This window comes from Mixophyes fleayi, chromosome 11 (assembly GCF_038048845.1).
Source record: "Mixophyes fleayi isolate aMixFle1 chromosome 11, aMixFle1.hap1, whole genome shotgun sequence".
NCBI classification, from domain to species: domain Eukaryota; kingdom Metazoa; phylum Chordata; class Amphibia; order Anura; family Limnodynastidae; genus Mixophyes; species Mixophyes fleayi.
The window spans coordinates 4,400,147-4,427,462 of record NC_134412.1 but is presented as its reverse complement, the minus strand read 5'-3'; the positions used below and the strand labels follow the sequence as shown (position 1 = coordinate 4,427,462).

Here is a 27,316-nt window from a genome sequence, read left to right as displayed (position 1 = left end):
AGGTATTTTGAAGGAGGTGTATCCTCCGTGTACCTCTGGGATCTGGACCACGGCTTTGCCGGAGTGATCCTTATCAAAAAAGCTGGCGATGGCTCCAAGAAGATCAAAGGCTGCTGGGACTCCATCCACGTGGTGGAAGTGCAGGTAATGGCTCCCCCTTGAGGCCAAAAGCTGTAACAGCACCCGGTTAAACGGGGTCTATTCAGGATTCTGGATATTGGTGAATTCTGTACAGGTCCAGCCATTTCCACCCCTACCTCTCTTACGCGGTGCTGATTAGGCTGGCCCACGGCGGTGATATTCCAGCATCTAGTTTGCAGGTGTTTAATATAGTTCCACCAACAGGTCTCTTATTTCTGTGGTTGCAGGAGAAGTCGAGTGGCCGCACTGCCCATTATAAACTGACCTCTACTGTGATGCTGTGGCTGCAGACGAACAAGACTGGATCAGGGACAATGAACCTAGGTGGAAGTCTCACCCGGCAGGTACGAAATATGTAAATTAGGGGCAGTTATTTATGTAATTTTGTCCCCGTCCTGGATTGATATTGCCCCCCCCCCCACCACCACCACCACCACCACGACTCACTATTCAATTATGCTTCTTATTGGGATCCCTTTCAGATGGAGAAGGACGAGACTGTGAGCGACTCTTCCCCGCACATAGCAAATATTGGACGGCTGGTAGAGGTTAGTTCACGTTGCCAGATATGCATCTGTCCTTGTTGCAATAATATACTTATTAACCGTCCATAGAGACACACAGGCTGCTGGAGCGCTCGTTTTATATCGCACAGGGTTAAGATAAGTTGAATGTGTTCTTTAACTGGAGTTGGTCTTGCTCCCTTAGGAAGACCAAAACCCATAGGAAATTCAAAAGCCGGTTTGGTGGTGTAATGTGCCCCACAGGGGGCCCTGGCACTCCTTTATCCGGCAGATGTGCCAGGAACATGCAACTTAAAAGGATTAACGAGTGAGGATTAAGTAATATTGATTGTGTTTAAAATTAGTGTGGCTGTAATGTCTCATCTGTGTAGAAAGAGAACGTGATTGTAGACGTACAGCGTTCAGAGAGAGGACGGAGGGGCACGCCTAGATTTAGGTGGCTTGTAACAATTAGATTCTGGAGTTACTACTTCCTGCGCAGAATAAGACCTTGGTATTGTTTCTGTTCCGATTTTTCAGTTTTCCCGGTGTCGCCGGGATCCTGACTTCCTTTTGTAATTTCATTTTTGTTTTTTAATTTTAGGACATGGAGAATAAAATTCGGAGCACTCTTAATGAGATCTACTTTGGGAAAACCAAGGACATAGTCAACGGGCTCAGGTAATACTCTGTGCAGTTCCCGGTCCGGTACTCCGTCTCCTACGTCCTGAATCCACTGTCACGTCTCCCTCCGCCCGTCCTGTGTTCTGTCCTCGTCTGATACCCACTTCTCACCTTTCTCTCCTCCTTTCCGGATTCCTCTGTGTAGATCAATAGACGCTATACCAGACAACGTTAAGTTTAGACAACTCCAGAGGGAGCTGTCTCAGGTGCTGACGCAACGCCAGATCTACCTGCAGCCAGATAACTAGTCCAGGTACCCACTACTCCTGCGTGTGAAGCCCTCCACCACTCTCCTGATGCAGGCTGGTGGTGTCTGCATGGTGTGCGCGTGGGAGAACCCCCCTCACAACAGTGCTGTGTGTACTGCATGGCTGCCTTCAGCTCCGGCGGCACTGGCGTTTCCATGTTGGTGCATGTGGTTTCCACCGTGCCAGCTGCTTAGGTGCCCGTCTCGTCCTAGAGTGAGGTCTTGTAATGTAACATATGGCATGTCCGTATCCCAGGCCTGGAGATGAATGCCCTAGGTCATCTGCACAATATTCTACACTCCAAGACCATTGTCCGCTCTCCAAGTAGAATTGCTGTTAGTATTTGCCGCTTGCGGGATCTGCTATGCATTACATGGCAGCTTGCAGCTCTCTTTCCTGACAAGTGTCGGATGCGTACTCTCTGCATTGTATCCGGGTCAATAGAGGTTCATTCACAGATGTTAAGGGAGGCTGGGAACCCGAGATGGCTCGGCTGGGTGCTGGCTGCATGGAATGACTAACCCTGCCGTGGAGTGTACTGAAAGGCATGCAATCTAACAACGTGTATGGGGGAAGACTTACACGTGTTCTGCAGTGTGATACATTAATACAAGGAGGAGGGGGAGATGTAGTTCTAGGTGCTCTCATGTTATCCTAATGTTTATTTGTAGCCAACCGTGCAACGTTGGAAGAGTAGATAACTGAGCCTAGAAAGCTTCATCTAATCACTGTATCTCTAATTACTGCTAATGGATGTGCTCTAATTAGGTGGCCCCAGTACAACCCTCTACCTATTAATCTGGAATTGATGGGACATGTTGGTCAGAAGACCTCTGCTGGTTAGAATATGTGGCCATCAGAGGACAGATTGGATACTAAGTGTAACGTGTGTGTAAGCTTCAGGGGCTGACGACCTGTACGATGGGCAGTAGGATAATCCTAAAGAATGAGCCCCTGGTATCAGATTTATGATGTGCAGTGTATTACTGCACCCCGAGGTGTTCCCTCTCTGCATATTAAACCAGTAACAATGACTGGTAACGAGGTTTCCTTATCCAGTTATCCCAATTACATAACACTGTGCCGCACCCTTCTATGTTATATGCATTAGGGGGGGTTCAGCTTGTGTCTGTGATCTCTGTCCCAGAGGTTTTGCAGCGTAGATATGATTTACCCCAATGAGTAGAGAGATGTGTTTGTATTACTGAGGAGTAGGGTACATATCGCATTATTATAAAACAAACACATTTCACTTAGAGAGTAAGTATCCAGGAGTTATCCTCTAGGTATAAGCTTGGCTGTGATTCTATAGGTGTGACAGAGATTTGTAAAGGTCCTGATCCCTCGATGGTCATTATAGGAAACAGTCACAAATTCCAGGCCTAAGATATCTGTAACGTAACAGATTTTAAAAAAAAACAGTTATCAGGGAGGGGGCACATTTCACACATCATCCTGTTGTAGATATGGAGCCAAGACCTTCATAACGTAAGTGTTCATACAGTGTGACATAGCTTAAGTTCCTTTAGGTAATGAGGATTTTCACATGGTTCTGACAGTTACGAGATGACGGTAGACCTGGATCCGCTTGTGTCTAGGTTCAGTTACACTGTACAGGTCGTTCTCTGGGTGCCACTGTCCCCAGGAGTGGGAGAACCGGTGTATGCCCTGCCAGTATTGTACACACTGGATCTCTTACTCACTCAGTCTCTCTGTGCCTGGATCTCTTACTCACTCAGTCTCTCTCTGTGCCTGGATCTCTTACTCACTCAGTCTCTCTTTGTGCCTGGATCTCTTACTCACTCAGTCTCTCTTTGTGCCTGGATCTCTTACTCACTCAGTCTCTCTCTGTGCCTGGATCTCTTACTCACTCAGTCTCTCTCTCTCTCTCTCCATCCAGATCCGTTCAGACGTTTGCAGACAAATCAAAACAGGAGGCTTTGAAGATTGACTTGGTGGAGGCTCTGAAGAAGAAGCAGCAAAGTTAGATGTTGTTCCCCCCTCCCCCTGACCCGCACCCCCTTTTCATTTCTTACAAGGTCTCGCCCAAAACCCATCAGTCATGGCCCCATTTTTTTTTTTGTATGTTTAAGTCCGTCTGCATCACGTACATAGCCGTTCAACACAGCCCGCTCCTATTAAATAAAGCTGTCTGAATCTTTCTCAGTCTGGGGGTCTCTTACTCCAGCATCACCCTCCCTGCCCCTCGCCTCACTTTTTGTGCTAACCCTCTCCTGAACCCCCCTGCCTGGCCCCCCTGTGTTACTCTATACTGCCCCCCCTACTACTACGCCGCATTGGCCGCCTCCTATCGGAGAATAGATGGGTCCTTTTAATCGACTTTTGAGGGTGGAAGAAAAGACTTGATATTTTGATCACCGGATCCCTCTGACTCTTTTTGCCCCCCAATTTTTTTTTATTTTTTTTTGGTGACTGTCTGGGAATGCTTAGGGTATGTTTTTTTTTTTTCCTTTTTTTTGTTTTGTTATATATATATTTTTTGTAAAGCTTTAAGTCTTCTATATGAGCCTTCCTGTACTAACAATAAAATGGTTCTAAATATCCGGCTGGGCTGTCCGCTCCGTACATGGCTGAGCCCCGGCATCTAGCGACCTAGTCCTACACCGACGCGCTGGGCAGTACGAACAGCCGATACCCCTAGAACGTAGTTATTCTTAGGGCAGCTGAAGAGCGGTTATCAGATCCGCGCCCTTTAAACGCTGAGGTCTCAAGTAAGGTGTGGAGCATATGCAGACTTTAATACACTCTGTGAGCAGACACGTTAAGATCCGTGGCTCAGGATAGAGGCAGAATGACATGGTTATACTGCAGTGGTTGTTTAATACAGTAATTGTGATGCACAGCAACCAATCAGATTCCACGCGTCATCTTTCTAGTGCAGGTTGGAAAATTAAAGCACACAGCTGATTGGTCGCTGTGGGTTACGGCGTGCTTCTGCACATAAAATTTACTTTTAGTTATAAGGGGCCACAAAGTGCCAAAGAGTGGGAACAGAATCAAAAGTATAATGTGTGTTGGCGATGAGGTGGGAAATGGGAGAGAAGAGTGGAATATGAGTGCCTTGTTCATAAGAGCTTACAATCTAGTGATGGCACGATGTTATAGAATAAGTCCCTGGTCCTTTCTACTGAGGTCAATGTCGGAGGGCCTCCCAGGCTCCCTAATAGAGCGCGACGGCTTCTAGATCGCGCTGGCCGGCTCTTGACTTGTTCACTACTGTGACTATCCTCCATGTCAGATATTCTTTAAATATTCTACAATAACATACAAAGGCAGATTTATTCACCTAACAAGGAAGTAACGTGCCTGGACTGATCATAGACCTCTGGGAAAACCCAACTTTGGATTAGATCACAAAATGGGGTAAAAGGACAAGAAATCCCCTAACTTTCCATCAGGAAAATGTACATTTCAATGTGGGCGGATTATAGTTCCTAAAGCAATTCAAAGATAGAAAAACTGATTTATAAAGCTTGTCCTGAAACAGTCACCAAACGGGGAATAACAAGTGTAAGAGAAGGTAAATGTCTACATACGTTGTGTATATATAAATACTATGTATAAATAGACAGAGAGTGAACTGACAAATCATCACATTATATTAATATCAGAGGACCTATGAGGAGATAGACCATAGTAAATATTTATTATCGCATAAACGTGAGAATGAAACGTATCAGGAGCGTCTCGCGCTTGCTGTGATCGCCAAATCGAGGCATGTTAATATATAACGGATGTTCTGGACGTTGCTGACTATATATACATACATGCCGATTGCATGTGTGACCATTATCATATTCTTTGCATTTATCATGCCATATCCGTTTCCATCACAGGAGAGAGGTGGTTCTGAAAACACGTGATGGTTTATCCTGTAGCTTCTCCTGCTGTAGAACTACAAAGCACAGCAATCTCTGCCTGGCTCTAGAAGTGGAGTAGAGCCGCAGGCTCCCTCCACCTGGCTGATCAGTTATCTAATTCCATGAGCAGATAGATCTATAGACATCTCTGCACCACATCAGTAGCACTAAGACACCGTACTCTGCAGCAACTCTCATGTGCTGTCATAGATTAGATTTTTTTTTTTCTTGTTTAATATTTGGAGATCCGCCTCGTAGATAACTTTAGTGACCACAATGCTGGGCACCCCTTATGCAATAATGTTTCGGGTGGGTCTCCGAGGTGCATAATGTCTCAAAAGGAGTTGAATCCTTGGGCAAAGATGAGGCAGAGCCCCCCTAACAGCAGTGACTAATTTATAGGTAAGAGTGTCGGATAAAGAGACAATGTATAGACTCCACCTGAACTAATCCATTGACCTCGACCATGCACTTGAAACCATTATATAAGGTCTGGAAGAAAGTTGGGATTTTGTATTGAAGGGGTAGTGGAGGATCTAACAGACGAGACGTTTCAGTTCTTTGTCTTCTCCGAGGGGTGGTGGGTAGTTTGTGTCTGTTTTAGATAGTAGATGTTACTCTTCTCTGAAGACCCTCCTTCAGTTCCGTAACTCCATATGTGGTTGTGCAGTGGGCGCGTTCCCTACACACCGCTCAGACAGCCATATAGCGTGAGGATACGGCCAAGAGGTGTGCCCCAGTGATATCACTAATCATCTCATTAAATGGCTGTGTAGACGGCGGATACACTGAAAACAGTAAAACGTACGTCATCATCAGGTATTTATATAGCGCCACTGATTCCGCAGCGCTGTACAGAGAACTCATTCACATCAGACCCTGCCCCATTGGAGCTTACAGTCTAAATTCCCTAAGACACACACACAGACACACACAGAGAGAGAGAGACTAAGGTCAATTTGATAGCAGCCAATTAACCTACTAATTAACTGTACATGTGTGACCATGTTGGTTTCCTGCACTGTGATTGTTGGAGGTGTATGCAGGTACCATGCAGGTACCATCTTGTAGCAACCGAGAAACTATTCATACCAACTGCCCCGATCCTGGACTATTTCAAGGTCACGCCGGGTGTAAGGGGGTGTTTTTGGAGGGGTCAGGCCATTTCTGGGCTCACCTTCTTTTGCATCATTACAGATACTATGGTTATATCGCTGTCTGCCACCCCCCACGGGTCTTATCAAGCTTTGGGATACTGTATTGTATAATGCGTCTAGTGGGTACGTTCACATCCCCTCTGATTGGCTGCAGCTGTGTTTCCCCGAGCCGCCGCCTACTTGGGGTAACTGATGGGCACGGACGGACTGTACACCCCTGAGCCACTGACTCCTCTATTAATGGTGGAATAATCCAGTCTGCTGTCTGTCCGTAACAACCACTGTACTGATTATCATTTATAAAACTAGTGTGCTCCAAAACCAACATATTGCTGCGACTTTGCCAGCTGGGTAAAATCTAACACCGCTTTTTCCTTGTGCACCAGTTTCCATAAACATCCGCCAATGTCCCCACAGGTAAGACCTGGTCTAGACCAGCAGTTGTCCACTTGGGGCCAAAGATCTGGTGGGGGGAGGGGTGGGGTTCTGAAGTAAGCCCCATCAGTCATCGAATGTTCACTGATCCGCGTTGGAGCTTCATCGCATCACATACAGTATATTGCTGTGTTGGCTAACCTGTGACACTCCAGGTGTTGTGAAACTACAAGTCCCATCATACCCTTCCTGTAATAAGCTGCTATATAGTGGCAAAGCATGCTGGGACTTGTAGTTTCACAACACCTGGAGTGTCACAGGTTAGCCAACACTGGTATAGGCACTGGAATTCATGGGAGAAGAGAATGGGTCAGGAGTAGGGTATGGTGGAGATTGTGGTGGGGGGGGAAGGGCTGAGAATCGCAGGGGTGAGAATAAGAGGAACATGTTTAGATAAAAAAAAAAAACATCTGGATGAAGTAAAATGTTTGCAAGTTTGTATATAAAACTAACTAGCACCTGTGCGTGTTATAGATACAGGAAATGAGTTGTTGGGAAATAGGGCGACCTTGGTGCGTTTCCTTTTTATACATGGCCGAATAATTTGAAGGCAATTTCATGAAACCTAACTTTTCTCAGCATCTTCCTAGAACCAGGTGTGTGTGTGTGTGTGTGTGTGTGTGTGTGTGTGTGTGTGTGTGTGTGTGTGTGTGTGTGTGTGTGTCCGTCCTCCTTATGTCATAGAATGTGTATTAGTGATGGAACACAACCAAACGGGAACAAGGGGCCTAAATAAAAATAGTAATCGTTCCTGTACCAAATTATTGCAGATGGGGTGAAAAATGTTTCTATAACAATCAACAAACATCAGCCACAGTCATAATTCATGGATTAGCCAATGTGTCCTACAGACGGGTGTAGTGTAATCTTTAAATGCTCAAGACAACATAAAGAAAAAATAAATTCAAAATATTCTGTTAAATCAAGCCCAGGAGGCTGAATCGGCGATCCCATGTAAGGCATTACTAATAGATTACTGCGGCTATCCCATGTAAGGCATTACTAATAGATTACTGCGGCTATCCCATGTAAGGCATTGCTAATAGATTACTGCGGCTATCCCATGTAAGGCATTGCTAATAGATTACTGCGGCTATCCCATGTAAGGCATTGCTAATAGATTACTGCGGCTATCCCATGTAAGGCATTGCTAATAGATTACTGCGGCTATCCCATGTAAGGCATTGCTAATAGATTACTGCGGCTATCCCATGTAAGGCATTGCTAATAGATTACTGCTGATCTATGGATCTGATATTCCCTTTGTACACTCTGTATTAGATCTTTTATTAATCTAACAAAGGTACATACAAAGGGCTCTGGTATTCTTGCCTTGTAAAAAAAAAAAAAAAAAAAAATACAATAAAACTGAATAATAGGTTAAAACCATAAAATTATTTGTTCCTTTAACTGTCTCCGACCATAAGTAAAGTACACATATGTAATATACCTATTCAGGGGAACTAGATATATCTCTGGGTTATTGTTATTGTATGAGAGTGTTCTAGGCAAAACCATTCATGGTTTTCCAGTTAAATGTAAATTGATCCTTTGCTTGTTCAGTACTAACCAATAATAGCCCTGTGTCCTCTTCTCTTCTCAAAAAAAAAAACAATAAAATTAACTTAGGCTAAAATATTTTTTAAAAAAACAGTCTTCCTGGTGAAACGAACACATTACACAAATGTGCAAGAGACCTCTGAAGGGGTTACAGACAGTGTTTGTTCTTTTAAAATGCAGAGTGATGTTCGTCTTATAAACATTTCTTTTGGGGTCTTGATTCATTAAGGAAAGTTAACCAGGACAAAACCATATTACAATACAAGGGGTGCAAATTCGTTTTCAATTTTGCACGCAAGTTAAATACTGTCCCTTTTTTCATGTAGCACACAAATGTCAACTTTAAATTTCAGTGTAAGAATAAGCTACCAAGTATTTGTGTGCTATATGAAAAGAACAGACAGTATTTAACTTACGTGCAAAATTGAAAACTAATTTGCACCCCTTGCATTGTAACATGGTTTTGTCCAGGTGAAAACTTTTGTCCAGGTATGCAGTACACTGAATCACAGAACAATGGCAAACAGACACTTGTGGTCCTAAAATGCTTGTGCACCACTGCTTTATAGCTCAGTGAAATGCAACGAGGCACTTAGAGTAAACAAGGGAAACAACAGTGATAACTACTGCAGCCCCAAAATGAGATATATCTAAAAAAAAAATAGAAATATTAATTTTAATACAAAATAGAACTGAAGTCTTTATATTTAAACAAGTTTATGCTCAACTCTGACGGCCGCCCTTGTAATAGGTGTAAAATGTTCACCAGTATGATGTAGGCACATTTAGTCCCAAATTATCTGCTGTCCTCTTGTGGTCATTTCGAGAACAAGTAAAGCAATTCAGCTAATTTACTTTAGCAAAGAAATCTGAACTTCAAAGATATTCTAAAGCTCTGTTTATGAGTGGAAACAACGCTAGTGCCAAAGAAAGCGGCCAGACACAGCTCTTTCTTTTTAGGAGATTGAGTCCCTTTAAAATTTATTAAAGTTTTAATAAACAATAACAGCAGCCATATTATAGAGATTCCCAACTGGAAACTGATCAGTCTGTAGGTCCATAAAACACCACGTGCCCTATAAAGTGGTCGCATTCCCCTCTAAATCTATTGTGCAAAACTGATCTGCAGTAAACCGGACTGTGCACCTATGTGCTGCAATAAGCTCTAGAAACTCCAGCAACACACTCAAATATTATATTCCCTAGTTAGGCGCACTCCGGGATCTGCTCCAAGACACAGAACTCCTTCCAGAAAAACTGCGTAAAGTTTTTGGATCAATGTTTTACATGTTAAATTATATTACTAAAAAAAATAAAAAAAATCCCTTTTTTTTTTATCTAAAATGTTCTTAACTTATGACAGTGAAAAGGTTAAACATTTTGAAGACTACAAGAAGGTCCATTTACTATAGAGGTGATTAGAACATCACAAGGCTGCCAAGGCCAGGAGGTCCTAGCAGGAACGAGGGCTTGTCCTCCGGAGGTTCGGTTGTGGAGTCTCGGGCAGAAAGCCAATCTGCAAGAAGACAACGAGCCAATGGAACCCATAAGTCTTATTCTCATGGGTCGGTGGATGTCTTGTGCGAATCCAGAAGAGGTCGTCTTTCTTCTGCTGAATCGACAGTAGAACGGTTCGAGCCAAACACGAAAAACTGGAAGATTATCTGTGCTGGATTCAGGAAAAGTATTAAAAGGAAAGAGATTTCTCACTCACTTTATCTTGTTACGTTAAAGCACTTATCAATTCCAGCTACAGAATGACCCTATCTCTCCCTATACTCACTGAACGGCCTCCTTTCTGCACCACCTTTTCGCTCGCCTTGGTCTCCAACTGCTCCTTACCTCTGGAATTTCATCATCTTTGCCCGGCAATAAAACTGCAATCCAGTTTGATAGATTCTTGGCACAGAGGCAACCAATCAACTTTAAAGGGTAACATTTGCTTTTTACACCCCCGCTCAAGGCAATCACCTTGTCCAGATGCCTCCCCTTCTCATGCTGCTTTCTGTACATACAGTGCTGGAGGACTCGATAAACAGTACAGGGTAACTCCACTCACAACTGAGGTTGCCCAATTAAAATAATTCTGGCAGGTGTTTGGAATTGTTGCAATGACTCCTAATACTTGAAATAGGACTTCTGCTTGAAATATCCTGTTAAAAACAGAGAAACACTCTTCTATTACTGCCATTTAGCAGATAGGTTAGTTATCCACAACCTTTCTTAGCAAGAACTATAACCATGTAAATAAGTGAAGCTATTTCTAACCATGGAGACAAAAAGGAGAGTTAATCAGAACCTGTCAGTGACAGCAACAGGGTGTTTGAGTTTTCAACAGGGGATTTCAGGCATGTTCTATTTCAGATCTAATTAGTTATATTAGCCAGAGTAATGATTTTAATTATGCAACATTTTAAGAGGGGTAACACTTTAGATGCTTGGGGACAGGAAGTGTGTAGTGAAAGTGACACCTTATTGGATATCCACTAAACTTAGCCATGGATTCCCACGTCACTACACACCTCCCATTCCTAGTAGTGGATGTTTTTTTTCCCAGAGTCCTCAGTATCTTGTACCCAGGTGTACCCAAGGTGGTCGTGTTAGGACAAGAGGAAGGGTCCCAGAACAGATAACCCCATCACCAAACGGTTATAAGAAGGACTAGCCCCACACAAGCCTCTACAAAAGTCCTTAATGTGGCGCAGTACGGAGAGCCGACCTTCTCTGTTCCCAAGTTAAAATATCTTCACATGGCCAATAGATAAACACACATTGTAAAACACAGCAACAACCGACGTTCAGCGCAAAGGATACAATTAAATCCATAGACATAACACCCAGGCTCCCAACCAGCCACGGTACATGATGTAAGATGTAGTCAGCTTCCGACTGCCCCTTGTCCGGGTTCTTCAGGAGAACGCTGAGGCCGTAGGTCAGGTTGCCCATGATGACCATGGAGAAGAGGGACAAGGCCAGGCCTTTGGTGGACCTTCTCCTGAACTGCCAACACAAGACAGACAGTTCTGACGGTTAGAATATCCCATGATGCACCTCAGGCAGACATTAATTACACATTATACAAAGACACTTACGTTAGTAATGATCTGAGGTAGTCTGGAGACGAGGTAGAACAAGGACGATACTGAACCAACCGCGATTCCAATGATCTCCTGGGTGGAGAAAGGCTGAAAGATGTACAGGAAAAAAACGTGAGCACCCAGCTGGGAAATCTCAGAGTACCGGAGCGAGCGGTAGGAATGAAAAGTTGCATCATCCAGTAATATAATTACACAAAAATAATTTCCATAAGGTGTCTCTTGCTAGAATATATACTCTGCCACTCATAAACAGCGCAGCACAAACAAACGCCAAAGTTACGGTGAGGCATTGTATGACGGCTTCTAACCCTAGTTTTTATGCCACTGTACACAACAAGTTCACCTCTCTCTCACATTCTGCCTACGTGAAGGAAATAAATATCCCAAAACTGGTTTTGTTATGATGATCATCACCATTTATTTATTTATATAGCGCCAGTAATTCCGCAGCGCTGTACAGAGACTCATTCACATCAGTCACTGCCCCATTGGAGCTTACAGTCTAAATCCCCTAACACACACACACACACACAGGTCCATTTAATAGAAGCCAATTAACCTACCAGTATGTTTTTGGAGTGTGGGAGGAAACCGGAGCACCCGGAGGAAACCCACGCAAACACGGAGAGAACATACAAACTCCACACAGATAAGGCCATGGTCGGGAATCAAACTCATGACCCCAGTGCTGTGAGGCAGAAGTGCTAACCATTGAGCTACCGTGATGATCACGGGATGTTTAAATTCATTTCAAAGGGCGAACTTGGAGGCGGTCCCTAATTTGGACATTGTTGCACCTGGTGACGTTACACACTGCTTTTACTGTGACGCTGTGTGCTCGTGATTAACCGGACGCAAAAGGTGGGCGCAAGGAAAAATAAGTAGAATTCACAAACTGACTGCTGATCAATTCCCTGTACTTCTGCAGGTCATTGTTAAATTTGTACGTAGCCAAATGACCATCTTGTTTTTGTAAATACGTTTGATAAAATATTGCTTATTTACAGCCAAAAATGTATATTGCTTCCTTTAATGGATGTGCTGTGTACTCCTCTCAGTGTCTGCCAACGCTTAAAATAACAAAAATTGATTACACTGAATGATATAATAATAAGTATTTTTTACATTTCATTCACAAAACAACAAAAATAAAATTCAAGTTAAATCGTGTGAAAAAGATTTTAAAAAAGGCACTTTACAATTCTTTAGGAAGAGGAGTTTGTGAATCCCACACACCGTATTTCAAACGTCCCTGTGACTTCCAGAGACCAGAAATAGCACAAAGTGGAGGTGAATGAAAAGCAGAACAGGGGAAAAAAAACAGGAAACACTGATATAAATAAGGCTAGGGGATCTACACAATGACGTAGGTAGCGTGAGTCATGGAACCAAGGCGCTAGCAGCGTGGAAATACGTCTCGGTAGGTGGATGATCGACCTGCACGTTCTAGCGCCCCCTGATCTAGTATCTACGCTGATGATTGGGGCGAGAGTTATATAGTTCATCAATACCTAATACTCCTGTTTATGGAAGAGGCTGCAGGTACTCACCTCGCTGTCAGAGTCATCCTTGTAGAGTAAACGTCTGCCGACAACCAGACTGTGGGCGTCCAACGTGGCCGGTCCGGGACTTCTGAACAGAGGAACCGTGGCCACCGAACCAAACAGGGCAAAGGCGCAGACTGCGTTTACACTGAGAGACGCTGTTAAAAAAGGGGAAGAAGAACGTGGTTATGTGAATAAGTTAAACACAATCAAACTGATTATCCAGCTTAATATCACCCACTATGCCAGGAGACTAGACCCCTCTTCTAGTAGTTTGAGAAGGAGTGTTCAGTATAATCTTAGCTCTCAGTAGAGTACGCCTTAAAAAAACCACTTTAACGGACAACTGACTTTGTTTGGGTCATAATTCTGGCAGAAGACCGGAATGTTAAACGCAATACCCAACGGCTCAATGCAGAAGTCAAACTGTAAATCCATATTTCAAAACCCAGAAGGGGCCCTTATACCGGAGCTCAGCACCCACCCGAACTACTATACTCACTGCTAGGCCCTTGGTTCCGATACTTGTAGTATATATACAGTGACAGCATGAATATGTCCGCCAGTACGTAGTAAATCGCGGTGTACGTCTGCGGAAGAGAGACATGAGTGATACCAGGGAGATTACGTCAGGTTCTCGCGCTATGACGTGAGCGAGGTGTCTGAGATTTACCTGTATGGGGAGTTGGTGGGACAGAAACGCACCCACAAAATTGCACGAGTCCCCGGCTAACCAACCCAACAGGAACCAGATAGATAGTGCCTTGTCCATGTTTCCGGTCTTGCACGATTGGTAGTATTGTCTGAAAGGAGAGAGCACGTCACCGCGGTCCACATACAGCGCAATATTTGCACAATAACCTCTGCAGCAATTTCTGGTCACATGATAGCATCCAGCTGCCGTCACAATGTAACTCATTAAACCTTTTATTACACGGTGAAACCTGTCCGGTATAAACGTAAAGTTCCTGGGTCACTGGCAAGATAAAAGTCTTGTACTTTCTGTATAATATCCTTTCACTTTCAGTTCTTGTAACCAAACTCCTGGCTGGGTCATATGATTGTTTTACATTATAAGACACAGCTCATTAACGTTTAATGTGTATTTTGGAATGTTATTTGTATCCTAAGTACTTACATTTAATGATTAGCGGTCCTCGAATATAATGCTTGGTCTACAATCAATCTCTAGACCCAGAGCCTACCAGTTCCACCCCGATTAGTGTGTCAATAGTCTCAGTCACTGAGAGGGACCCATCCAATTTCAGAGGGTGCTATACAATGGTCTAAGGCCCCATCCTCGTTATCTTCCCTAGTTTCGCTCCCTCATCACTCAAGGAAGGATCTACCACTGATTCATCTTAAACATTGTCCAAGAGCCCAATTAGTGGAGAAGGAAGACTCTTGCCCTTCGGGGAACGAGGCACCTGCTGGTCTTCAACTTTCCTTGGAAGGTCTGTAATTTATTAAATTAGGGACCATGCAAAAGCAGGTCCTAGGAAAGAAAAACTACTTAGCCCCGCCCCCCCCCCCCTCCCCATGTTGCCCACCAGGATTGGAAGTTAGGAAAGTCCAGTCATACACCAGGTACCAGCCCCACTGCGGAATATTAGTCCCACAGCCATATAGGACTGCGGAGAGAATGCAGGTACTGCAAAGGGGGCCCGACTGTCTCGTAGACACCTTAGTCCGTTATTTATCACAAATATTACCAAGGTTAAGGGCCTAGCACCCTTCCTTTGAATGGCGATCTTCAGACATAGCCCTGTGCCCGTCCTGTTGGAAAAGACCAGAGGAAGGAGCAGAGGGTTATAGAATGGTGGTGGGGATGGGGTAGTCCTTGCAATTTCCATTGTGCTGCTGCCTGGGGGTAAAACATAACCCACAGTCTGTGCCCACTACTGCTGACATAACCCACAGTCTGTGCCCCCTACTGCTGACATAACCCACAGTCTGTGCCCCCTACTGCTGACATAACCCACAGTCTGTGCCCCCTACTGCTGACATAACCCACAGTCTGTGCCTCCTACTGCTGACATAACCCACATCCTGCTGACATAACCCACATCCTGCGCCCCCTACTGCTGACATAACCCACATCCTGCGCCCCCTACTGCTGGCATAACCCACAGTCTGTGCCCCCTACTGCTGACATAACCCACAGTCTGTGCCCCCTACTGCTGACATAACCCACAGTCTGTGCCCCCTACTGCTGACATAACCCACATCCTGCGCCCCCTACTGCTGACATAACCCACATCCTGCGCCCCCTACTGCTGACATAACCCACAGTCTGTGCCTCCCTACTGCTGACATAACCCACAGTCTGTGCTCACTATTGCTAAAGACGACACAATTGCAAAATCAGGAAATAAAATACAAAGTCTCACAGCAATAAGAGGCATAATCTTGTATAATAATAATCATTATCTTGCAGTGAAATAGATATAGTTGTTCTTGTGATAGCAATCTTTCTCTTCCTGCGTCTGTATTACAAATTTCACCCCACTGTACCCCTCAATATAGAATGATCAGTGACTAATATGGCAGTATGTTATGTCTTAATTTTAATATCAAATGTATTGTGTGTATAGGTTGTCACAGCTTTGCAGTGAGTTATTCGGTATAGCTACTCTCCGCAGAGTAAACTTGATTAAGTACAATGGACAGAAATTCCAGTGAATGGCTGACCGCATGTGTAAGTGGACGGACAATCTATTTTGATGTATAGCTACAAGTCTCAGATCTGTAATATCTCTTAAAAGATATCAGACCAGCTGTAGACTTCACCGTAAGCCGGTAATTATAGGGTAATCTGTGTTTTGTGATCACCTATCTCTAGAATTCTGCAAAACGTGATGTCTATGAGATCCTTTCACTATGTTGGTGATAAACCAGGATCGGGATTCCAGCCCTCCTTTCAATTAACTGGTGCAGGTAGAATGATTAACTTGGGAGCAATCAAAGCTTGGACAGACTTCATTAATGGACTTTTCTATTTTCTCAACCTCAATGACTATTGAAATCTTGTCCGCCTAGGAGAGAAATACACCTCTGAGAATGAATTCTCTGCAGAAACAGATGTTTCTGGCTTCAGGGTTCAGTGTGTACAACAGTAACTGTACAGATAAACTAGCTGAGAGCTGTCCTAAGAGACTAGACATCAGCACCAGACTCGCTGAGTCAGCGCTATTCAGAATGAGGAACCGGTATCAGTTTCTGATGCTGCAAAGACTGAGGACGTCCCAGTTTATAAATGAATCAGCTAAAAGAAAAATGTACTCACGGAAAGGAGGCGGCAACAAAACACAAGATGGAGAACAGCCCCAGACACACGCTGGCGAGGTCCCGGGCGTCGGACGCACACTCGTTAAAGATATTCCAAACCCATTCCGTGCCATTCTGACAGTCTGAAAAGTTCTTTGGTGGGTAAGGTGATTCCAGAGCCGAGGAATACTGTATCCATCCCATGATGCCCAACTGCGAAAAATAAATGGACACCTCTCAGTTAAAGCAGGAATTAGATTTAGTCAAAGTATAAAAGCAAAATTGAAAAATAAGAAAAAAACAAAATGGTTCAATATGCAATGGAAGATTGAACTGACTGTCAATCACTGTTTAAGCCCCTCTCTCAAGGGTGGAGGAGCGATTGGGTTTCATTTCCCACCAGAATTTGTGTATAAAAAGACGTAAGTGAAACGCTCTTCTCTATAAACGTCCGTACAGACATCTTGTTTACCGTATTCCTAACATGTAATAAAACAACTATAAAAAAAACAGTTACAGGAGGTCAAAGGAAAATCTAAACAACTGATTGTATGTAAAGATCGCTCCTCTCAGTACCACCACACTGGAGGACCCTTGGTAGTGTATGCTGGGCCTTGTAGTTCCACACCACCTGCAGAGCCTACAGGTTGGCCATGTCTGCCATAGAGGGGTGCCCACTCCAAGTTGGAGAAAATATGTGACTTTTGGACACAAAGGTCTGATAAGAATCTATAACTTGGACATTTGCTGAAACTGTCTATATAGTACTATGTAGTTATCTCTGCATTATTATTTTTTTTAACAGAGAGTCAATCCTTGTCTGTTTCGACTGCTAGGATTTCCTCTTTTTGTTATGCATATGCTCATTTTACTTATTCATTGTGAACTATTATAAGACAATAAATAAATAAATAAAAAAGCTTTTAAAAAACATAAATTAAAAAAATAATGATGCAACAAGCTGCACATTTTCCATATTTCCCTGTTGGAGCACAGCTGTATTCATTACTGACCGATACATTGTAACAGATCCACAGGTGGTATAATCATTACTGACCGATACAGTGTAACAGATCCACAGGTCGTATAATCATTACTGACCGATACAGTGTAACAGATCCACAGGTGGTATAATTATGTCACCCGGAGAACCTGCACTGTTAGGACTCTGCCACTTCCAAATTCCACAGCTATCAATTGTGACCACTGGGGCTAATTCCCCCATCCCAAACCTTGTGTAACAGAATATTTGGAGCAATGTCACTGCATGCTGCTAAGATAAATGCAGACGCTGCTGACACACAGGTTACAATCAGAGACCAGTAATTAGACGGTCTAATACGTTAGGAATGATGATTGATGACACATAACTCCCAGTGGCTGAAGAAGAAGCTGACTGATCCTGTTTACACACAACCACCCAAACTCACACTTCAAACAAAAACAGCGTAAAACAAAGCAATTATATATGATCACAGCTTTATAACTCTATGAGTCTATGGTAATGACCTGTAGCCACAACCCCATAGAGAGACGGTCTTGCCCTGGTAATTGGCACTGGTGTACCAATATCCGGAATCCCTTCTGCCATATATTTAATGAGAAAAAGGGGTGCTTACTAAAAACAATATAACATGTAATCAGGGTAAATCATTTCTATGGAAGCCTTTAATTATGTATAAATTAGATTTATAAGGCTCCATATCCAGCTGTGTAGAGATAAAAGTCTACACATGTCTGTGGCAGAGACTAAATGACATGATTACCCCAGATTCCCCAGCTCTCACCTGTATTGTAATCCAATAAATCTTCAGGAGATGAATATCAGCAGCTGCAATTCCAAATTCTATAAAACGCTGTTATGTGTTAGTCTGTTTGTCCCTTGTAACTCCTGTATCAGTCTGAGTGTCCCCAGCATCTGATCATGTGTGATAGCTGTGTGTGTGTCCCTGTATCTGATCATGTATGATAGCTGTGTGTCCCTTGTAACTCCTGTATTATGTATGATAGCTGTGTGTGTTCTGCATCTGATCATGTATGACAGCTGTGTGTCCCTTGTTACTCCTATATCAGTCCGAGTGGCCCCAGCATCTGATCATGTATGATAGGATGTGTATCCCTACATCTGATCATGTATGATAGCTATGTGTGTTCCTGCATCTAATCATGTATGATAGCTGTGTGTCCCTTGTTACTCCTGTATCACATATGACAGCTGTGCACACACCACCAGTACATACACTGCCGGCTCCTTCCTGCTGTTCCTGAATCTGAGTCCTCCAGTTTTGCTGATTCCATTTACCGATCACATGACTCCGAGTTGTCACGTGACTCCTCTGACGTCACAGTTTAGGATGTGGAGATTGTGCTGACTGTTGTTACATTGTATCAGTGTTCTGATAATATTATTATACTCCATAGGGAGCCATCTCTATATACAGTGACTGTATTATTAATTATCCTCTGTATCTGCTGTGTTGTCACATTGTATCACTGGTCTGAAATTATTATTATAGTCCATAGATAGCTACCTCTATACACACAGTGACTGTATTATCCTCTGTATCTGCTGTGTTGTGATATTATTATTATTATAGTCCATAGATAGCCGTCTCTATACATATAGTGACTGTATTATCCTCTGTATCTGCTGTGTTGTTACATTGTATCAGTGTTGTGATATTATTATTATTATAGTCCATAGATAGCCGTCTCTATATACAGAGACTGTATTATCCTCTGTATCTGCTGTGTTGTGATTTTATTATTATTATAGTCCATAGATAGCCGTCTCTATACATATAGTGACTGTATTATCCTCTGTATCTGCTGTGTTGTTACATTGTATCAGTGTTGTGATATTATTATTATTGTAGTCCATAAATAGCCGTCTCTATATAGAGACTGTATTATCCTCTGTATCTGCTGTGTTGTCACATTGTATCAGTGTTGTGATAGTATTGTTATAGTTAATAGTATGGGAACCAGCTATTTATACACACAAGTACACAGTGGCTGTTATAGGCTGAAGCACTATATACTACTCCTATATACAACATACTGTGGCCGATTACCAGAACAAACTCTTGGGCCTAGGAACATCTTCAGACACTGGGAATTGCATCCAGGAAGGTAGTGGAACAGGCAAATGATTCCCAGGATAAATATTTAAAACTTAGACTTTCAAAATATGTGCAACTAAGGGTTAACCTGAGGTCTCTTCTTAAGAAGATGTAGGAACCTAACTTCCCCCTTCATTCTGTGTCACACTTCCATAAATTAACGCATATACTGTTGTTCCTGGTATTTATGGAGTGTAGAGTCATAAATGACTCCAATGCCCGGACATTGTGGAGAGCGAGGACAACATACATCAGTCAGCCATGCAGGTGGAATAAATTACCTTTAAACATCATTATTACATTCATCTTAATTCTTTAAAAACACCAACAAGACCAGTTCATCAAACAACCTGTATACTTAGCTGTGCTTCAACAGGAATATCCTGACGTTCTGCATCATTCCTCAAAATAATTAATAAAAGCTTGAATTTGATGGACTTTTGTGCTTTTTCAAACTTACTAACAATGTAACATGTTGCAGTGTTCTAAGCCCTAGTCATTGGCATCTGCTTAATGCTAACAGGGCAGTTATTCAGGCTAGCCATATTTCAGTCAGGTTTATACATAGTAAAATCATTTAATCAACTACTAGAAAAGTTTGTTGTTCTCTACTGCAAACTGAATAGCAATATCCTAAAATTCTGCACTATTACCTGCCTATAAGGACAAGGGTTGAGGATAATGAACTAAGAAATCTCACTATATAAATTTACATATGACAAATATAAAAAAAAATATGTAGCTGAAGGTAAACAGGGCATGTCTGTCTTACAATTGCTTTTCACTTGATAGGATTCCTAACAGATCACACAGGTTGTGAACTCTTTCAAATACAAATACCATAGGGATCACATGTGATCCGTTCACACTGGTGTATTTGAAGAAGGCCGCTGTAGATACTAGACGAAAATGCCCCACAAAATGACATAGCTGCAACGTTTTAAAATAATGTTCAGCCTCTTTGCTGATGAGCAGGTAGCACCAAGTCTGTGACATGCTCTACACTGTCTGGATATGTTTACTGAATGCAAAGTCTCGCTATAAGACCCTCACACACTAGTCATGAGTCAGATATTTCTCTTCTAAGGGGTCTGCTACAACCCCTATGAGCTACTTTTAGATAATTGCCAATAATACAGCCACCTACTGCTTCACAGCACCGAGGAAGGTGATAAATAACCGATACTGACGGATGGAGAAAGAGAGAGAGAGAAAAATAACTACAGGGATAACAATGGTGGATTGACCAGGGTGGACATGTAATAAAATACTAAGGTAATGTTCAGTACAATTAGACATATGTCCCTAAACTAAATCCCGGGTGCAGTGGGGGAAAAAAAATTGTAAACAAATTTACTGCAAGATTTTCCTTCAGGAACAAAAATCCCCTTAAGAATAAATAACATTTTGGTGCTATTTTTGGCTTCTAGGTTTGAGATGCTCTGCAGAGTGTAGCAGTGTGTATCAATGTTCTGCAGATTCCTAAACCAATAACCTGCAAATCATAAGCGAAGGGTTTATTTTTGACAAATGTTGAAGGAGGGGTTAGAGGGCCCAAATAGGTATGTTGACTTAGGACCCTTTGGGGACTTAATCAGCCTCTGGTTTGCACTGTCTGGGGTAAGTGACTAACAATAAGACAGGTAATGAATGATATACAGACCCAGACACATACAGCTCAGGGGTAGGACAGGGAAAGAGGAGGGGGAAAGGGGGAGGTAAGGTTAGGGGCGAGGAAAGGGGAGGAGCTGGCTGCATTTTCCGCGCCTGCGCACTCCCGGCATGCTGTCAGTGTCTCTGGCTGCTCCGCGCCTGCTGTCAGTCTCTCTGCTCCGCTCGGTCATGTCTCGCTGTCCGCCCACAGCTCCGCCCGCACCGGGCCCTCCGCGCACCGTGCTGGGCACCATGGAGTTCGGGCGCCGGATGGACGCCGGGCCCAGCGGGGAGGCGGTGCGGGAGTTCCTGGGTCGCGGCCACGACGAGCTGGACACCGCCTTCATGTACGCGGACGGGGAGACGGAGCGGGTGCTGGGGGGACTCGGGCTCGGGGCTGGGGGTAAGTGAAGCCACTTCCCGGTGTCTTGCGGGCCAAGCCTCGTCCTGGGGCCGTGCCCGCCAATCAGGAGCTACCATGTGAGGACAGTGGGTGTGACTAAGAGACAGAACGAGTCTTGAGCCGCTGATTGACCGCTAATAACGTTTGCCAGCTATCCCGTGTTTCCAGGGGCAGTCCCTGTTTTTATAGACTTGTCCCTATGTTTTTATGTAGTAAATGTATCCTATTCTGTATGTTTGATGCAATTCTCCTTATTCTCTTACATTTTACAAGTTGATATTACTTTATGAGAATTATTTAAATGTTACAGGATAATCCATCATATTAGCTATATCCCTATGGGAAATACAAGTACACCAAAGTGTGCACAAAGGAAGTAAAGTACAGTCAAAGCTATTACCCAAAATAGAGACATGTAGGCAGGTTGAGGGGGTGGGAAAACACCCCCTACCATTAAAAAAGCCAATATGGCTGTTATTGTCTGAGAGAACCTTTAATCACGTGTCCTGGGGGCTTTGTGTTGGTATGTAGCTTAATATTTAATTTCAGATAAGTTTGCATGGCTAGAACTTTCTTCAGACCCTTTCTTCCCCAGTTCCCCTGGGGTTCTTGTTGGGCTATGTTTGAGGATGACCACCTAGCCTGTGGATTTGGGGGTTACCAGGTTGGGTGTTTTTACCTGGACACGAATAAGATATCCCTCCTGCATGGGTGCATTGCACTAATCCTGATGCATGTGCTTATTATCATACTGTATATCATAGGGCTGGCATGTGACAAGCATCTGATCTGAATTCAGCCCAACTCGTATATTTAATGTTTGCCCAGTTTTAAATAACTGATCTGGCATCTGTGTGTTTATACCATGACCTGGAGCCAAAGTGTGATCCTGTGTACTTTGTACAGTCATTAACGCTGTAGTCCCACATAAATTGTGTTGTGTTTTGTTACTCGTTAAGCAGCAAGTTTTATAATATATAATCTTGGTGTTTGATTTAGAGTAGTGGTTATGTGATAAAATGGTCAGGAATGAACTTTGTCAGAGTTGATGATTAGCAGAGAGGTGCCGGTGATTCCTAATTTCTTGTGTAAATGGAATCATGTAGATCCCCTGGTATTACAGCACCTGATGTTCCTAGTTCTAATTGTGACTGTCTGTGGATTCCTTATAATGGTGGATGGATTAACCCTTAACACACCATTTATACATTTCCTGATAATACCAACATGTCCTAAGTATTCCAATGTATTCATGTTGTACTGGATACAATCCTTGTGTTGCACTGACGACCAAAATATATGGTATTCCTAGCGTGTTTTTTAATATATTTTTTATTAATGGTAGTAAAATGAAGTGGTGATGGAATACATTGCTTCCAATGACCCTGCCCTTTACTCCGTAGCATGCGCACAAGTGTTGCTGTTTTTTGGACGCTGTATGTTCCCTTTACTTCATGCTGGTGAACGTATTGGGGTCAATGACTATTGCACAATTGCTTGCGTTCACTGCAAATGAAAGTGGCCTCAATTGAAACCCCCCCCCCATCGCAGGTGCAAATGCCCGTTCCCACGATTGTGTTACATTTTAGTGATTTAGTAATTCTAATCCAGATGGTTGTGTTTTTAGGCAAACTAAACTTCTTTTGCATATACTGTACATTGGTAGAGTGATGGAGAGGCCTCCTAGTCAACCTGGCCTCTGATAATCATAGTTCATTGCTTACGCTGCCAGCCATGACTATTATAGACAGTCAGTATCCCCTGCAGCTCGTTAAATCCTTCATTCTTCTGGCAGTGAAGCTGGCAACCAAAGCCAACCCATGGGAGGGGAAGACCCTGAGAGCGGACAGCGTGCGCCAGCAGCTGGAGACCTCTCTAGAGCGCCTGAAGACCTCCAGCGTCCACCTGTTCTACCTGCACGCCCCTGACCACCAGACCCCGGTAGAGGAGACCCTGGCAGCCTGCCAAGAGTTGCACAAAGAGGTAATGCCCTGCGCTATACCAGCGGCATTGTGCCCTATTTAGTAGTGTCTCCGGTATTACTATAAATCAGTAGGTGGCTGTAATATCAGTGATGGGCACAGAGAGGCAGCACTGTGCTGCAGGGCCGTCTTTCCCCCTGGGCACGCTGGTAGCTGCCTGGGGGCCCCATAGGCAGGGCTAAATAGTAAAAAAAATAAAAATCTATTCGCCCATGTATCAAGGCACAGCTGTACAGCATGTTTTTTAATGTTTAAACACTGATTCTTGTTGCAGGTACCAATAAATATAAACTTAATTTTATTGATAATTTACGTTTGTATTGCTGTGAGAGGTTGTATAGGTAGGGGCCCAAGTGCACTGCTTTGCCCCGCGCCCCGGACATATTAAGATGGCCCTGCTGTTCCGCTGAGTGATATGACCACATGAGACCGATTGCTGCGCAGGGCTCCTGGAGAGACACAATGGGGTTCCGTTTGAATTTCCCATTTGTATCCTAAGGACGTTACCTTATGTTTTAATAAAGTAAATTTAAATTAATAAAAATAAATACTTTTCAGGAGTGTCTCTAAACAAGTGGTAGTCAGAACGCGGCTCTCCGGCTGTGGTCGAGCTACAAATCTTAGCTAGCGTCTGACGGATATTACTGGGACTTGTAGTACTACAGCACCTGGAGAACCACCAGTTGCCCAAGCCTGGCTTATGGTATTCATAACTACCCCTACAAAGACTAACTAGACAAAGAAGTAATTTAATTGCACAGGTTCCTGTTCGAAACAATTTAAAAATAAGACCGTTGTAAAATTCTTGGTATTGTAAAAAAATTTTAGTGTCTTAGATAGATAAATTGCACTTGTCTCCTACACACAGTGGAGGCAGTTTTTTTGGACAGAGCCAGTTTGCAGCTTATTACTGCGCTGAGGACTGAACATGATACACGTATAAAAGGTTATATGTGTATCATATACATATATATTGACATATATATTTATAGGGCTCCTCCACCCCCTTTTGCAAAATGGCTGATCGCTGTATTTGGCACTTTGACGGAAGGTGGCGTTATTAGACCAGTGCTGATAATCATGTTTGTGCACCGTCCCCTCATCTTTCATGTTGCCCTTGGTCTGATTGGCAGCAAATACACAAGTCAGCCATTTTGGGAATGGGCAATGGAATACTCTATACTTGGCTCATGCCTCTGTCCTTGTCACCATGAATTGCCTTCCCCTGAGGCTACGTGTAAAAACACTTCATGTAACACACACCCATTCAGTACTTCACGCTGCAGTTCATCTCAATCTATAATTACTCCCTTGATTTTGTTGCTAAGCGGCCATTTTCTTTCAGGGCAAGTTCACAGAGCTGGGTCTGTCTAATTATACGTCCTGGGAGGTCATGGAGATCTACTGCATCTGTAAACAGAAGAACTGGGTACTGCCCACGGTGTACCAGGTACCTGTTCATATGGGGATTGGACCCAATATAACATTTCCTTGTATTTTAATATAATTGGTCATTTGTCAGCATTATCCAGTTCCGTCGTGTATCTGAGGACATGTAATACCTTTTATTTGCAGGGAATGTACAATGCAACTACCCGTCAGGTGGAGTCTGAGCTGCTCCCCTGCCTGCGGCAGCTGGGAATCCGGTTCTACGCCTACAACCCTCTGGCCGGTGAGTGTTATACAATGCTCCACTAAGGGAAATACTTTAAATATTTACCTAAATGTAAAATAATTGGAGATGTAGGTGAAGAAATATAAAACCCTCAGTGGGTCTTTCATTTCCTCATCGCATTCTGAAAGAACCTGAATTTTTAGTTAACCTGTCCATGCACACTGGAGGTGGCCATTTTGTGGGCTGGACCAATATTTGTAACCTTCTGGAGGTATGAGGGGGTATTAATGTGCTTTGCTACTTCCTGTGTGCAGGCGGACTTCTCACTGGCAAGTATAGATATGAGGACAAGGACAAAGAACAGGCCACCAGCAGATTCTTTGGGAACACCTGGGCTGAAACGTACAGGAACAGGTGACACTGCACACTACCATATATGTCTTGTAGCCTAGCTCCCTGGCATGAATCCTGGTACATTAAGTGGAGGACAGTATCTGGCTAGTACTTGATTGGTATTGGGGTATTCATGGGACACCCGGGGTCTTGTGTGTTTGTGTTGTACAGATACTGGAAGAAGCACCATTTCCAAGCCATTGACCTGGTTCAGAGAGCCCTGGTGGAGGCCTATGGGAAAGGGAGACCCAGCCTGACGTCAGCCGCCCTGTCCTGGATGTACCACCACTCCAAGCTACAGGTATGATCATTTCTCTAATACTGGGCCTGGCATCTTCCCATAACATGCAGAAGACTGCGAACATTGTCATGTGACCAATCCTCGCAGGCATGAAAGTAATTATACTACACAAACTGTATCTCTGGTATTAAAGGAGAACTCCAACCCAAAACTAAAAGTTCAAAGAACTAACAAACAAAATTACAATTTCTGAGGGGATGGGGTTATTCCTTCATCTCCAATTTAGTTTTGGGTCAGAGTTCTCCTTTAAGCCAGGTAATTCCACCATCCCAGTGTCTTAAGCAAGACTGTCAGCTTCCAGGGCAGAAATGGAAGTGAATTAGAGAGATTAGATTATGGACATTGATACCCTGATAGTGGTAAATGGCCTCCACCCCTAGAAAGTGACCATCCACAAACTCAGTGTCCCTCCTCTAGAATTTGTATTTGAATGAATGGGAAGTTCAGGTGGGAGGGGCATTGACACCCAGCCTGGTGTAATAGACAGACCAGCGAACAAGCAGAGTGTGGTCTTGTAACCCAACGGGATCACAGTTGATCTGGGGAACAGTGCACAAGTTTATTTCATTTATTTTAACTCCACATTTTGGGTGGAAAGAATCAGACTTCATTAGCTACAGTGCTCTGCTAACGTGACACAGGAGCAACAGGGCTATCTGTGGGTCAGCTACCCTCCGTATCTAACAGACAGCCAATGTATCGGATTAGTACCAGACTGTTGGACACAAGTGCAGGACATAGATACAGATAAGAGTTATGGGACACTCCCTTGAAAATGTCAGTCAGCTTTCTTTGCAAAGAAAGGGGACAACTCCCCAAATATCCCCTTTTCCCAGAAGCACTTGGTAAATGGTTGAACCTGTTATTGGATTGTTTGGTACAGTATCATACTCTTGGCATACATATCTAAATTTTCCATACAATGTGATGTCCTATTAGTTTCTATATTTTAATTAGTCCTAGAAAAACTCTCTGTTAAACTAAACTCTTGTTGCCCCAGGGGAGCCAGGGGGATGCTGTAATCGTGGGGATGTCCAGCATGGAGCAGCTGGTGGAGAATCTGGCAGAGCATGGGCCCTTGCTCCCACCCGTGGTCACTGCTTTCAACGAGGCCTGGGACCTGGTCGCTCACGACTGCCCAAACTACTTCCGCTAGGACACAAGATTCTGCTGCACACTAATTACAGTAAATTCTACTTAATTATCTATTGTGCCTCCCGTCTACCTGACAGACACTGCTCTACGACAATCTGCAACTCAAGAGCATTTATAAATGAAGTATTTTGATAAATAAAAATGAGAACCGCATTCGCTGCTTGGTCAATGCAG

At 43.5% G+C, this 27,316-nt stretch overlaps 3 protein-coding genes across 5 annotated transcripts in view; 2 read left to right on the top strand and 1 right to left on the bottom strand.

The window, feature by feature from the left end:
* The window catches only part of CAPZB (capping actin protein of muscle Z-line subunit beta), a 35,071-nt gene extending 30,933 nt beyond the window's left edge, over positions 1-4,138 (top strand). The window contains exons 5-10 of one of the 2 annotated variants that reach the window (XM_075189978.1): positions 3-144; positions 369-485; positions 624-689; positions 1,249-1,325; positions 1,474-1,581; positions 3,477-3,607. In XM_075189978.1, coding sequence (XP_075046079.1) covers positions 3-144; positions 369-485; positions 624-689; positions 1,249-1,325; positions 1,474-1,576 — 505 coding nt within the window. In that variant the 3' untranslated portion in view covers positions 1,577-1,581; positions 3,477-3,607. Of the gene's footprint in view, positions 1-2; positions 145-368; positions 486-623; positions 690-1,248; positions 1,326-1,473; positions 1,582-3,476 lie in introns of both variants that reach the window. The other variant, XM_075189979.1, reaches the window with a different exon arrangement.
* A 5,422-nt stretch (positions 4,139-9,560) lies between these two features.
* Positions 9,561-19,268, bottom strand: SLC66A1 (solute carrier family 66 member 1). 2 transcript variants are annotated; one of them, XM_075191165.1, is made up of 8 exons: positions 18,306-19,268; positions 16,538-16,731; positions 13,925-14,054; positions 13,754-13,841; positions 13,258-13,409; positions 11,702-11,794; positions 11,424-11,609; positions 9,561-10,273 (listed from the first exon to the last, which is right to left on the bottom strand). In XM_075191165.1, the coding sequence occupies exons 2-8, from the start codon at positions 16,720-16,722 to the stop codon at positions 10,169-10,171; spliced, it is 939 nt and encodes a 312-aa protein (XP_075047266.1). In that variant the 5' UTR covers positions 16,723-16,731; positions 18,306-19,268; the 3' UTR covers positions 9,561-10,168. The 2 variants fall into 2 exon arrangements, with proteins under 2 accessions (XP_075047266.1, XP_075047267.1); XM_075191166.1 differs by having other exon boundaries at positions 18,759-19,268.
* A 2,125-nt stretch (positions 19,269-21,393) lies between these two features.
* Positions 21,394-27,295, top strand: LOC142107627 (aflatoxin B1 aldehyde reductase member 2-like). The gene is made up of 7 exons (XM_075191164.1): positions 21,394-21,696; positions 23,492-23,679; positions 25,024-25,128; positions 25,254-25,350; positions 25,608-25,707; positions 25,858-25,987; positions 26,988-27,295. Exons 1-7 carry the CDS (start codon positions 21,423-21,425, stop codon positions 27,141-27,143), a joined length of 1,050 nt encoding a protein of 349 aa, XP_075047265.1. The 5' UTR covers positions 21,394-21,422; the 3' UTR covers positions 27,144-27,295.
* Positions 27,296-27,316: the final 21 nt, after the last annotated feature.

What these genes read in the sequence shown, in the direction of transcription:
- SLC66A1 (XM_075191165.1), bottom strand. Translation starts at nt 16,722, where the DNA reads ATGGGATGGATACAGTATTCCTCGGCTCTGGAATCACCTTACCCACCA. An exon ending in TTTGTTGCCGCCTCCTTTCC is followed by an intron (nt 14,055 to 16,537) that starts GTGAGTACATTT and finishes CTCTCCTTTCAG; the next exon opens with ACAATACTACCAATCGTGCA. An exon ending in AGGATGACTCTGACAGCGAG is followed by an intron (nt 11,795 to 13,257) that starts GTGAGTACCTGC and finishes TACATCTTTCAG; the next exon opens with CCTTTCTCCACCCAGGAGAT.
- LOC142107627 (XM_075191164.1), top strand. Translation starts at nt 21,423, where the DNA reads ATGCTGTCAGTGTCTCTGGCTGCTCCGCGCCTGCTGTCAGTCTCTCTG. An exon ending in TACTGCCCACGGTGTACCAG is followed by an intron (nt 25,129 to 25,253) that starts GTACCTGTTCAT and finishes TTTTATTTGCAG; the next exon opens with GGAATGTACAATGCAACTAC. An exon ending in ACCACCACTCCAAGCTACAG is followed by an intron (nt 25,988 to 26,987) that starts GTATGATCATTT and finishes TTGTTGCCCCAG; the next exon opens with GGGAGCCAGGGGGATGCTGT.